General features: G+C 33.1%; 2 protein-coding genes and 1 long non-coding RNA gene across 8 annotated transcripts in view; 2 read left to right on the plus strand and 1 right to left on the minus strand.

The window, feature by feature from the left end:
• The window catches only part of LOC108567571, an 82,525-nt gene extending 80,192 nt beyond the window's left edge, over nt 1–2,333 (plus strand). For all 6 annotated transcript variants that reach the window (XM_017928111.1, XM_017928114.1, XM_017928117.1 and 3 more), the window contains one exon: nt 502–2,333. In XM_017928111.1, coding sequence (XP_017783600.1) covers nt 502–1,556 — 1,055 coding nt within the window. In that variant the 3' untranslated portion in view covers nt 1,557–2,333. The remainder of the gene's footprint in view (nt 1–501) is intronic.
• A 2,809-nt stretch (nt 2,334–5,142) lies between these two features.
• On the plus strand, nt 5,143–10,498 carry LOC108567556 (F-box/LRR-repeat protein 6). The gene is made up of 10 exons (XM_017928095.1): nt 5,143–5,332; nt 5,738–6,087; nt 6,145–6,419; nt 6,472–6,713; nt 6,791–7,118; nt 7,177–7,302; nt 7,360–7,527; nt 7,593–7,812; nt 8,373–8,532; nt 8,587–10,498. The coding sequence occupies exons 2-10, from the start codon at nt 5,844–5,846 to the stop codon at nt 8,819–8,821; spliced, it is 1,998 nt and encodes a 665-aa protein (XP_017783584.1). The 5' UTR covers nt 5,143–5,332; nt 5,738–5,843; the 3' UTR covers nt 8,822–10,498.
• LOC108567562 lies at nt 10,036–12,548 on the minus strand. The gene is made up of 2 exons (XR_001891248.1): nt 12,483–12,548; nt 10,036–10,943 (listed from the first exon to the last, which is right to left on the minus strand). It is a non-coding gene; the product is annotated as an uncharacterized LOC108567562 (long non-coding RNA).
• Between the last annotated feature and the right edge of the window lie 149 nt (nt 12,549–12,697).

The raw sequence follows: 12,697 nt of genomic DNA on the forward strand, positions 1-12,697 counted from the left end.
ACAAACATTTCAAATGACTAGGATATTATTAAAATATTTGTTGATACTTTTCTATGTTTATCTTAAAAATATTCGGAAAATATAGTATAATAATGGATTGATTGCCTTCTTAAATAATAAACGCATAATTACCATAATCCAGATTATTATTTGCAAAAAAAATCAGAACTTTTAACAATTTTATTTTTATTATTCACAAAATGTTCAAAAATAAATAAAGCAGACCAAAAATAAAATTTTGCTTTCGATTTAACGTAAAAATACAAATACAAACATTGTCAACTATTGATAAAACTTGTACTAACTGTAAATGTGCATGTGGTATTTAAAGTGTTGACTGTAAATGGGATGGGAAAAGCGTAGTCGTGTCTTAATCACCTTAAGCTGCTTGTATATTCATGTCCTTCCAATGTAGTCGTTGTTTTCGTTGATTGTTGTCGTTGATCATTACCGTTGTAGTGAGTGACTTCTTGAGGTTGTTGACGGGTTGGACTGTTACAGAGACGGCGTCAGCTAGTACAAGCCCGGTTAGAAGACAGGGTGAACAATTCCGGCGTCGAAGCGAGGGCAGCGAGCCGACAAGCCAACCTCCTTCATCTACAGGACGACGATCCAGTTTCCATTCCTCACCTGTTTTGCGATGCAAGTACGGCCGATGCGGACGGACCGCGGTGGCCAAAAGCAACGAAGGGCAGGCCTACAAAAATTGCCACAACTGTTCATACACATACTGCAGCAGGACGTGCAGAAGATCGCACTGGGAGAAACACAGGAAGACGTGCTTATTCTCACGCGTTGGCACACTTTGTCGTCAGGTCATAGCCGCAGCCAAAGAACAGGACGACACTTTGCAGAGCCTCTCCGTGATCGCTCGCAGAGGATTCCTGTCCCACGGCCCCGGGGCTGTGAAGATTTTCTTCCCCTGTCCAGAGTCTGCTGATAAATTTTTGCTCGAGGGTTTACAAAGTCTTGGAGACCCGACGTACGTACGTTGGCAGGATCTGTTACCATCGGAGATGGGTCCGCAGCTGTACGCCGAGCTGGTCAAGATGTGCAAGAACTACAATCCAGACGCAAAGCTGGTGCTGTACGTCTCGGTATGCGTGATATCCGAGGCTCCGGCAGCTGGCGCCGTGAAATGGGAACGGCAATTGGTTTCCAGATGTGGTAAAATGCGGCTCAGCAAGAACATTCACATCCCGGACAATCCAGTCGACAATCCCGAGACTCTGATCCTCACCTCACCGCCAATCAAAGAACCGCAGCAAGGCTTACGCGAGATAAGCTTCAACAACATCGAAAAACATCTCCGACAGAGAGGCGTCTCATTGAAGAAGCACTATCCGAAGATATATCAGCAGCTCTGCAACTACGTGGACGGCACTTGCAAATTCGCTCCGGTCACCGTTTATCCTCGCGATTCATCCACAGGCAAAACGTTCATGTGCATCATCATGCCAGACGTGGAGCCCGAATGCGTGAACAAACTGACCACGGCCGGAGTCCGAGTGCGCACCGTGAATTTACTCCAAGACCCCGAACCGGATCAAACTTGAATCGAATGCCGAACAAATTGTGCCAAAAAAAGGTTATTATCTAATAATAGCTGGCATACAAGATAGTTAGAATGGAAAGGAACTAGTGAAACGCTCTGTACATATCGGCCCCTGCCCGAAGAAGAAAAGGCTCAACGCAACTAAAATCAGCGGGATTTTTTTAATGAAAACTACATCGGAATTTTACCCACCACCACCAGAATTTACCACACCCCATCCTGTGATCTACATTAAATAAATTATTAGCTTGTTGTTGGATTTCCGCAGATTTTAAAAACAAAACTAAATATTTCATGTTACTTACTTAAAAAGAAAACTATAATATATCTTTATTGTCGCAACGTCAGAACGTAAATATCAAAATCGCACCAACTCAATCAAAAAAAACTTTAAGCAAACTCGTTTTTTTAAATTATATTAACTAACAGCAATTTACGATTTGACGTTGCGGACTATCGTTATGCTTTATAAATAAATATTTAATATCCAATTATTATTTTAATAAACAAGTTCGTGATCAATTTGTACAAGTCACTTATGCGAACACACAATTCACATGCAATATGATAATATAATCTTCATCGTCTCTTCCACCATCAGTCTCAATCTTTTGGTTGATCTCTATCTACCAAATATCACGGATATCTATATATCACGAGGCTGCAACAATTCGGTTGTCGTCTGGGGCCGTTTGTGCTGCTTTATTTCTTAAACATAATCCAAACAAATCCCACTATTCTATTCCTGCAAATTGAATGTAACCCCGTAATTTCTAATGAGAATGAAGCTCATCATTTTGTAATATGTCTCGATGATATTTGTAACGATAATAAAATTCTGAACAATCGTAATTAAATATTTGGTAATGGAACAATAATCTTGTTAATGTTGTAATTAGTGTTTAAATTCGTTTCGAATATAATTGTTTGTATAAGTCAGACGTTGTCAATCTATTTATTTGTTAATTTATTATTATTAATCATTTGAAAATGCTTTTCGAAATAAAACCAAAACATTCGTACTCTCATTTCATTTACTTTCATCCATTCCATTTATTGTTCGCAATAACCACTTGAAATTACTGCAAACAATACTAATTTTTTTTTATTGCATTCTATCATATTTAACTTATTGTTAACTATTCACAAATATTCAATTAATAATACTTATTTTCATTTGTTGGTCATAACTACTGTACATTATTTCATTAATTATATTTTGTACTCAGTTAATCGTAAGAAAATTGATTTATTGGTGTTCTTTATAAGATGATAGTTTGCACCCACAGAATATAATCAAATTTAATATCTAAGTAAACCTAATATTCCTGATTAGCAAAGTTGAAAATATTAACTAAACAAATATTTGTATTCATTTTACGATATCTAATATACTGTGAACTAATTTTAGAGTATATATATTACAAACAATACAACCCCATATTATATATCAATAAATATAAGATACATCAATCATGGTGAATTGTGATATTGCATTTTTGATATTTAACATAAAGCAAAGCAAATCACATTAAAATAAAACTATTATTAATAACAATATTTAATGTAACAATAACACAATTACATAAATATTTACAAATAAAAAATCAAGCAAATACATCATGTTTATTGAGTATACAATAAATATCCTTTCCAATTTTAATAAAAATTACTATCTTAAACCTGTTGGTATACTAAACAATATAAAATTCAAAGAGTGCCACAAAAAAAATCCATTTTTAAAGTAATAAATATTTAATTGAACAGAAATTAAATATATAAAACTATAAAATTCATTACGAATTATCATTTTTCAAAATGATAATTCACGCTTTATGAAATTATAATTTATAGTATGTGTAATCAATAATTATAATAGAAATGAATTAATTAAAAATGAATGGAATGATAATCTTATTTTTGTATAATAGTTTCATTGAGCTATAATATTATTGAAGAAGATGATTATATCACACGTTTTTAATATTAGCTAAGGGATAAGATGCCGTCGTGCATTAATTTGTTCGAAGAGAAGACATCAAAACGAAAGTATAATAATGTGTCCAAAGACCATTTCGCTTCTTTGTTATGCATCTGGTGACTTTAAATTAATATGTATAAAAGGCGGAAACATCTAGGGTTTTTAAATCCTAGAGAGACGGATTATAAGCTAAGTTTGCAGCTCTTTCACATTCTTATACAAACAATAGCAATAATTGTTGATCCTCATAATCCCATTGCTGGATTAATACATTAATTAGTATTACGTCTCGACTTATGGCGGAGTTCTGTTCCCCATTATCGTCAAAATTGTATGAATCTCATAAACATGGTGTGGCAGAAATATTTCCTTTATATGTTAATATAATTATTAAAACTTAAAGTAAAAAACATAGTTATATGTTCATTTGGAAATTTTACAAAAATTGATGATACTTCGTACCATTTTTTATCTATACCCCTTTTGAAATGTGGTCGTTATTTCTGCCGCACCCGGTAAAGAAATTTAATACATTTATAGTGTACATTAAAATGAATAGATTTTATTTCTGATTTTTAATTGTTTTCTACAATTTTTATTTAAATTAAGTACACTATGTGAGATATTACTAATATTTCACAATTATTGTGAGATAAAATTATTCTATGTAAAACATATTTTATTAATGTTTGAATATATCAGATTCTGAATGATGAGTCTACTGATTTGGCTTTTAATACAATTATATTTATATTGTGGCTTTTTCCATTGTCATCCTATACATATCTTTTTTTAACCCTTTGAAGAAGAGGCTAGAAATTCCTAAATTTCTAAACCCAACTTTGTCAACTGAATCAACATCGGATGGTATGAATTCAACATAAACATTTTCTACTACCCTATAAAATTCATCCTTTTCCTGGACATTTCTAGAAAATTATAATAATGTCCCATTAGGTGTGTTCAAAAGGTGGGACCCTCAGAATAAATATATCCATTTTCTTATAAAAATCATATTTAATCGATGCTCAACTCAAAAAGTTAATTTTATCAATACTATTTTATATATTTTGTGCAAAAAGACTCGTTGATCATTCACCATATGTATTTGATTTTTGTTTATTATTATAATTGTATATTCAAGATTATTCCTCTGTTTTTTCCACATCTAAACATAATTTAAATGCGGAATATAATAAATAAAAATAATAAAATAACAATTGTTCAAATATATATTAATAATTGAATTAAACTTTATTTAGCTGTGGTGGTGTCATAGCTTTAATGAATCTAGTTGGATCTGGTATCCTAAAGTAGATACATACCCTGTATATATAGACATATGCAACCGACGCAGCATCTTTTACAAAAAATTCAAAATCTTTCGGCAGTTTGGTTGCATAATTGAATTTGTTTAAAGATGTGTTTATTGTTAGAATCTGCTGCTGCAGAGTACATTTGTTGAATTTTGAAGTATCAGACGATGTCGCTTCAATAATATCTGAATTATTTAAAATGTGTTCTCGTATTGATTATTCGAACGGACGGTGTAGATGTCGCATGGTGTTCTCAGGAATTGTGGTAGATGCGCAACGCCACCTGCCATGGAAAAAATAAAAAAAGGACAGCATCTTGGGTAACTAACAAGGTCAACAACACTAAATACTGAGTGCGGAGAGACATAGACAATTTTCGGTGTAAATAGTGATTTGGGTTCCTATTTTTGTGCGGCGCACCGAGGATTCCGGGACGCCTTCGAATTGGAAAAGGACCGTAATGTAGTCTGCACTGTTGCAGTGAGTATTTGTTTTCAGCAGGACGGAACAACTGTATACTAGACGGCGGCCCAGTGGTCCGTTTTGATAACCGATAACGATTTTGTTGAATTAAACTCGTTCGCACTGAACGTTCAACATCGAGTCTACGCCCCAAACTACCGCAGCCCCCGTGTCGCGTCTCCAATCCAAAAATTTCAAACAAAGCCGAGTCGCCGAAAAAAAAAAGAAGAACGAAAACGAAAAATTGTATATATGTACACACATATATTTATGAATGTCAATTTTAATTGTTTACCATTGAACTACATATGGATTTCTTGCCGCCCAAATTCAAACGCGACTGTCGCGAAAACAGACTGTTTACTTTCACTTTGATCTCTGTCTCCTTTCACAGCAAATGTCACTAAATATATTCTTTTATAGGAATTCCCATCGACACTGAAAACTTTCATCAAGTGTGCACAACAGCAAAAATGTTGCTTCCTACTTAATAATATCCTTCATAAAAACACCCTCATTTTATTTGACAATGGCTGAGCAGAGTGTTTGCGATGGTGAGAGTCACCTGGCTTATTCAACAACTGCATACAATGACAGTAATGGGGTTTCCAAGCATCAAATCCTGCCCAACAACAATGTTTGCACCAATCTAACAGAATATTACAATCCACATCCAGGCAACTTTGATGGAAATGATAGTGAGAGCAAAGATGATTCACAAGATTCCATTGAATCTGCAATGAGTGCAACATCTCAGAATAGTGACTTTACAGGTAAGAACTATAAGTGAAGATCAATGAGAGTTTGCAAGAAAACTTGTATTTTTGCAGGTCAAGACCAGTCTCAAGAGCCAGGAACTTCACCAAAGGAGAGTGCAACATGTGTTAAAACTGATAGATTGGTGCTTTGCAATCCAGTGGTTGATTATAACAATGGGGCAATTGGGAAGAGCAATAAAGTGGGCAAGGGCAAGAAAACTGGTACAAGTGCTGGACGTGGCAGGCCCAGGAAGGCATTGGTTCCCATGTATCAGAGTCAGATCAGTGGGGACAAAAACACTATCAAAATAAGGATTAAGAAAAGCAATCTGTCCACCCATGTACAGGTAATATGAGGTAATTTTTTGTTTGGACTAGTAATTCATTGACTCCTCTCAGCTGACCCCAAACAAAAAGAAAACTGGTAGGCGAAAAAAACAGAAGACTTCAGACACGGACACTTCGGACCACGAATCGACCAGCAAGCGCTACAAGAATAATAGCAACGATGCGGATCTGGACGAAGAGCCGTTTGAACCCGCTGAGCAAAGCGTATGGGGTTCTTCGCTGCCAAGACACATATTGCATTCAGTGTTCCAACATTTAACTATAGAGCGCGGCGCTTTGCCGACTCTCGTAAGGTGAGTGCTGCTCTACGCCTATTACGCTCTGTTTATTAGCTAGGCATATTGATTATGGAGTGTGTATGTATTTATAGGTTGTGCAAGGTTTGCAAATTATGGCGTGAAGTGGCTTCAGAGCCGACTCTTTGGCGGAAGGTCGATCTGAACTGGGTTCGGGAGCGCTACCGTACAGACATCAAGTTGCATTGGTTGATCGAGAATAGGTTGTCACATTGCGTTGATTTGAATATGGGCGAGTGGAAGGTCAGGAATATCCAAACTTCATTGGAATCAATAAAAGCTGCATGTCCGCGAATCAAAGGTCTTAACCTGAGCGGATGGAAGGGTTTAAGTGCAGACAACTTAAAATATATCACTATGGAATATGAGAATCTACAAAGAATCGATTTATCTTCGATAAACGTAACGTAACGTTTCCTTACATTGATTCTTTTAGAATAACACTTGGTTCGTATTTCAGTCTACTACAGCTATAAATGCTTTACCTTTGGTAAATCTTGGACAGACTATGAACAGTCGCCTGACGCACCTGGTGTTGGCTCATAACAAAATTGCCGGGTTTTCTCAAATAATGGCATCGATCGCAGTAAGTTAACTCTCTCATAATCAACATGAATATCTTTTATCACCTTTTTTTGTATAGGGTAATTGTTCAAATCTCGAACTCCTCGACATTTCAAACATTCGAACATTTGCTCATAACACCGCGCTCCTCCATGTCGAGAAATTGCAAACTGGTTGCACCAAATTGAGGGTGTTACGCATCACCAACAGTCAAATTTGGTTGGCACCTGCTAGTCTCTCCGATCAGGCACGTATATTTATTAAAAATTATTTTTTATATATTTTTTACAAATTAATCTATTGAAAATATAGGTCGCTTCCCCGGGTTTCCCAGAACTGGAAGAATTATCTTTGGCAGGTATCGAAGAGGACAAGACGACAACGGCACGTTGCGTCGACGACGAAGGCATCGAAAGGATATTAAAAAATGCCAGGAAACTGAGGCTACTTGATGTGCGCGGGTGTATCCGTCTTACCGATTCTGGTTTAGTTAAAGTTCCTGCCTGGGATTTAACGCATCTCTTCCTCAGCGGTAAATATGCTTTCATATTAACTAGCATCGTTAAATAATGGTCTTTATAAAACTTAGAAAATTCATTGTTTCATAAAACTATAACTGATTTTACAATATTACATTTGTATTATTATTTTATTAAATTTATACAGTTTTTAATTATTTGACAAGTATGTACGCGAAACATATACTTATACAAACAGTAATATATAGTTATTGTTAGATAACAGAATCTAATCTTTCTGTCTAAAGTTGTTACTTTGACAATTCGTGATCTAAGTATGAAAGTGTTATGCTGTTTGTTTGCATAGGTTGCCGGTCATTCAAATAGTATTCACTACTCTGATATCTTATCTTTCCTAAGAAGTTTATTGGCAGTCAACAATATTACATTTATATATTTATTTCAAAAATATTTATGGCTTTCAAGCTATTCCTTATGGAACATTTTATAAGTCAGTTTTGCAAAATGGACCTGCGCCTTTTGTATAGGTAAAAAGGATGGTCATGAATAAATCTTACTATAATTATTACATGTAAACAAATTAAAACTTTTATTTACGTATAATGTTCTTTAGCTTGCTTCATAACAAGGGCACATGACTCCGGCCTTGAGTTAATTCTACAAAAGTGGAGTCACAGTTTGCTGGAGGTGGATCTCGCCTGGTCGACAGCGACATCTTCCCTGGACGCAGCAGTCCTGGCTCTAGCCGAGAAAGGTGCAGAATCACCACTAAGGTACGTACATATCAAGAAAGCATGAGTTAAAATACTAAAATCCCACCGTTTCAGGACCATAAACTTGTGCGGTTCGTCCGTGAACTTAGAACCGGTGAAGGCCGTCTTATCGAAATGTCCGAGCCTGAATCACATCAACTTACAGTCCTGCCGCGCCCTGCCCAGAGGCATAAAGCGAATGTACCACGGTGACTCCATCCAGGAACTGAAGCAGGCGCTGAAGGATAAACCAAAGACTGAAAACAGTGAATCTGACGGTGAAGTCAATGCGGATCAAACGACCAATTAAACGTTTGAACCAATGCATGCATATTTAGTGAGTGATGAATATCGTTGCCTGATAAAAAAAACACATGATTCTTTCAGCAACATTAAAAAACTAATCATTACATTCATCTTTTCGAATGTATAAATTTAGGTTGTATTTTATTTCGATTTTTGTTTTTTTTTACATATATTTTTCGACTGCAAATTTATTTATTTTATTTGGGAAGTGCTATCCAGATTGATGGAGGGAAAACAAAGTATGATCCTTATGCACTCGCACAATTCACCATTTTTAAATACGTCTTCTAATCGATTATTGGATTGAAGCACATGCTTTTTATTTTGGTATTTGGAAACGCCCGAATTTGGGCGCTTTCCGTCGAAATTATTGTTCTCTTAGTGCTGATGGAAGAGTGGATAATCTGAAGTATCAGCATGGCTGGAGATTGAAAGAAGCAAGGACGAAACTCCAAAATTATTATCGTCGTATGTTGTTTTGTTTTGCAGGTTTTTTTGGAAACCACAAACAAAGTGTAAGAACGTCGTACTAAAATCAGTTGATTTTCTTAAATGAACGGTACCTGTATTTTTGTGTAACAAATTATTTTAGATACTTGTTGCAATTTCAAATAAGATTAAATAATGATATACATATATATATGAGTGTAGATGGTGTGAAAATGAGTTTGTTCTGGAAGAGAGTATGAAACAAAAAAAATATATATAAATATATTATGATGACATCCATATTTTGATTCTATGAACGTGAAGGAGACAAAGTGTTTTTATATAAGAAATTGAAAGAAATGAAGGAAGGAAAAAAAAACAGTAGAGTTATTATAAACAACGTTGTTTATTTCAATTAATATGGATTTTGTTTTACATATAAAAAAAAATATATATAAATAATTGTAAATCTCGATTAATTTTTTGGCAGCCACCGAGGAGAGCATGAAGTTGAGCAGTTTCTTCTTGTAGCGGCCAAAAACAGCATTAGTTAAGATATAACAATATATATAAACATGGTTATAATTTTTATATAGATATATAATATTTATGTGGATTCTTTTATATTATTATTTGTTTTTTTTTCTTTAAAGAATATGTATTTGTAACGAAGATTTAATACTGTATTAATCTCTTTATTTTTCCATTACGTTTTTTTTTTAAATGATTATTATTATTTGGGCAGCTTTAATTTATTTATACAGAAGTAAAACACGAACATCCGGTTGAGAAAGTTAATTACGTAAGGCACTTCGAAACGACACCATTTATATTTAATCCGAATAACTTACAAACAAAAATAAAAAATATATATACTGATGCAAATAAATGTTAGGACGTACTTATATTAATTTTGTTTTGTTCTCAATAGCGATTTGTAAATATTTTCTTTAATTGTACATTACCGACTAACAGACGCAAAATTATTATGTATGTGAGTGAGTGGCGCGAGAAAAGAGAAGATTGCTTTGGAGATGAAAATCGAAAAGTTCCTAAAGTGTTTTGGTTAGTAGATAATAATTTTGAGTTTGTTTCTCCTCGACATATGTTGATATATATATATATGAACGTAGATTTTTTTATATATGAAAATATGGATGTGGCGAGGACGGGAGTTGTTGGCTAATTTTGTTTTCACAAAGTTTAAGAGAAGTGAAACGGTGAAATTATTAAGAGAAAATGAAAAAAAAAATAATTGAGAGTTATATGTACAGAGAGATGAAATGGCCTTAACGTGCAAATTGGAGAAAATGTTGTAGAAGAAAACTTGAAGAATCAACTTTACACACAGCAATGTTGTACAAAGAAGAAATAAAATAACAAAATTATTTAATTGATTTATAAATATATATTGAATAATGAAAAAAAAAGTGCTAAGTTTATAATACATAATTATATGAATATACTTATATACTGCTTCATCAGTAGAATTGTGATTTTGTCTAGAGCAATCAAAAAAATACATAAAAATAACAGAAAAAGTTTGATTAAGCAATTTGTAAATAAAATATATGTTCTTTTTTTACAGCATCGTGTTTCATTTACGACACTCGTCACGTATTTTCGATGTAAATCCAAATCCTATTACAATAGTTGTTTTATGCTTGGGGCTGGTATTTTATGAACTCTATAAATACCTGAAAAAAGTTTCATTATTAAAAATCTTTACGAAAAGAAATTATACAAATATAGGTCATTCTGACCTCACAAAAAGTATTTTCATTAAGCCAATTAATTCTTAAGCTAGAAAATATGTATTGATCTATCAATAAACATAGTAATTGATTCTTGTTTTAAAGTCTTGGGATAATTGACTTTACCAGAAAAACTTGCTATTTAAAATTAATGTAACAATATAGTTATGATTAACTCCTTACTACATCAGTTAACATTGTTAATGAATTGGTATAAAATATATATCAAAGTAGTTTAATGAAACATTTGAATTACGTACTTCTTTCTACACATTTCGATATACAGTGATACCAATTTGAATTACTTTTATTCTTGCATTACATTGTGCAATACATTTTCCAGTATTACGCATTACAAAAAATACGGGGATTCCCCTAATACAGTCAGTGATTAGATTACTGCATTATACTAATATCTTTGTATGCAATATTTTAATTATTAATATTAGGGTAATCATATTGTTCAGGTAAGAGTACAATGATATTCTACATCAAGTGAATAAAAATCGACTTAACCTTGTTAAATGAAGAAGACTTCGTTGGATATTTATTGATTTCTTCAAATAACGTAAGAATATTAGTCAATACTTGCGCAATCTATTTGATTTTATTATGTTACATTAAGATTATATATTCTTATACTTTAATCGTGTCGTTAATAAATATTAACATTTCTTTATTATTTATTTAATTAGCCCTAATTTGGGTGAAAGGGTTAATAAATGAAATATTTCTACCATAACATTGAGTTATTTACAGTTTCATTAATTATTATAATAAAAATATATTTTTGTATACATGTACATACATACAAAGGGCCATTGGCTGTAGTCTTTATAAACATTTACATAAATCTTAAATAATAATTTAAAAAAAAAGTATAAAACTAAGAAATTCTCATAGATTATTCATTTTAAATGAAGTCTTCAGTGGTGATTTTATTTAATTAATATCAAGATGTTAAAATCGACTTCTATTTATTTTAATGTCTTGAAATAATACCATTTCAGCATGAAGAATTCTTAGCAACTTTTTTTTTTGGGACAAGATTCTTTATTGTTATACGAAAGTTTTACTAGTTTTTTTATTCCAACGCTAAGTGAGTAAAAATCGACATTTTAATCGTGTAAATTATATTTCGATACTAATATTATTGTAACAGTCTTTAGATTTATATCAATTGTTATTGATATAAATCTCTTTTCTACCACTTTTGTATTGGATTTTCGTTATACATGCGACTGATTATAGTTTTACTAATTACATTTTCAAATATCAAAGGTGAGCGAAACGACAAGTAGTGCATTTCATACATATATCTTTTGATGTTTGATAATGTAAATATTTATGTTTTGTAGACAATGTAGATTAATCATTTGCGAGAACAAAGCATAAACTTGATTTGCTCATAAGGTGAAGTTGTAAATAAAATCAGTATGCAGTCAGGTGACACCTTGTTTACAGCGTTTAAAAATAGCATACCAAATAATAACATGTTTTGCTTGTTTATACAGTTATGTCATCGTGTATAAACAACAATAAACAAACTTGAAACCTATTTCTGTTACACGTTGATTGAGTCAAGGTTGCAGTAATTATCTTTATTTATCCAGTTGCCAAATCGGTTAGGGACAGCCGCATCTAGACCCTGTTTCGTTATTATCGAAATATACCTGGATGCATTTCGATGCATTCGG

Source organism: Nicrophorus vespilloides, unplaced genomic scaffold, assembly GCF_001412225.1.
Source record: "Nicrophorus vespilloides isolate i.1.1-1 unplaced genomic scaffold, Nicve_v1.0, whole genome shotgun sequence".
NCBI classification, from domain to species: Eukaryota; Metazoa; Arthropoda; class Insecta; order Coleoptera; family Silphidae; genus Nicrophorus; species Nicrophorus vespilloides.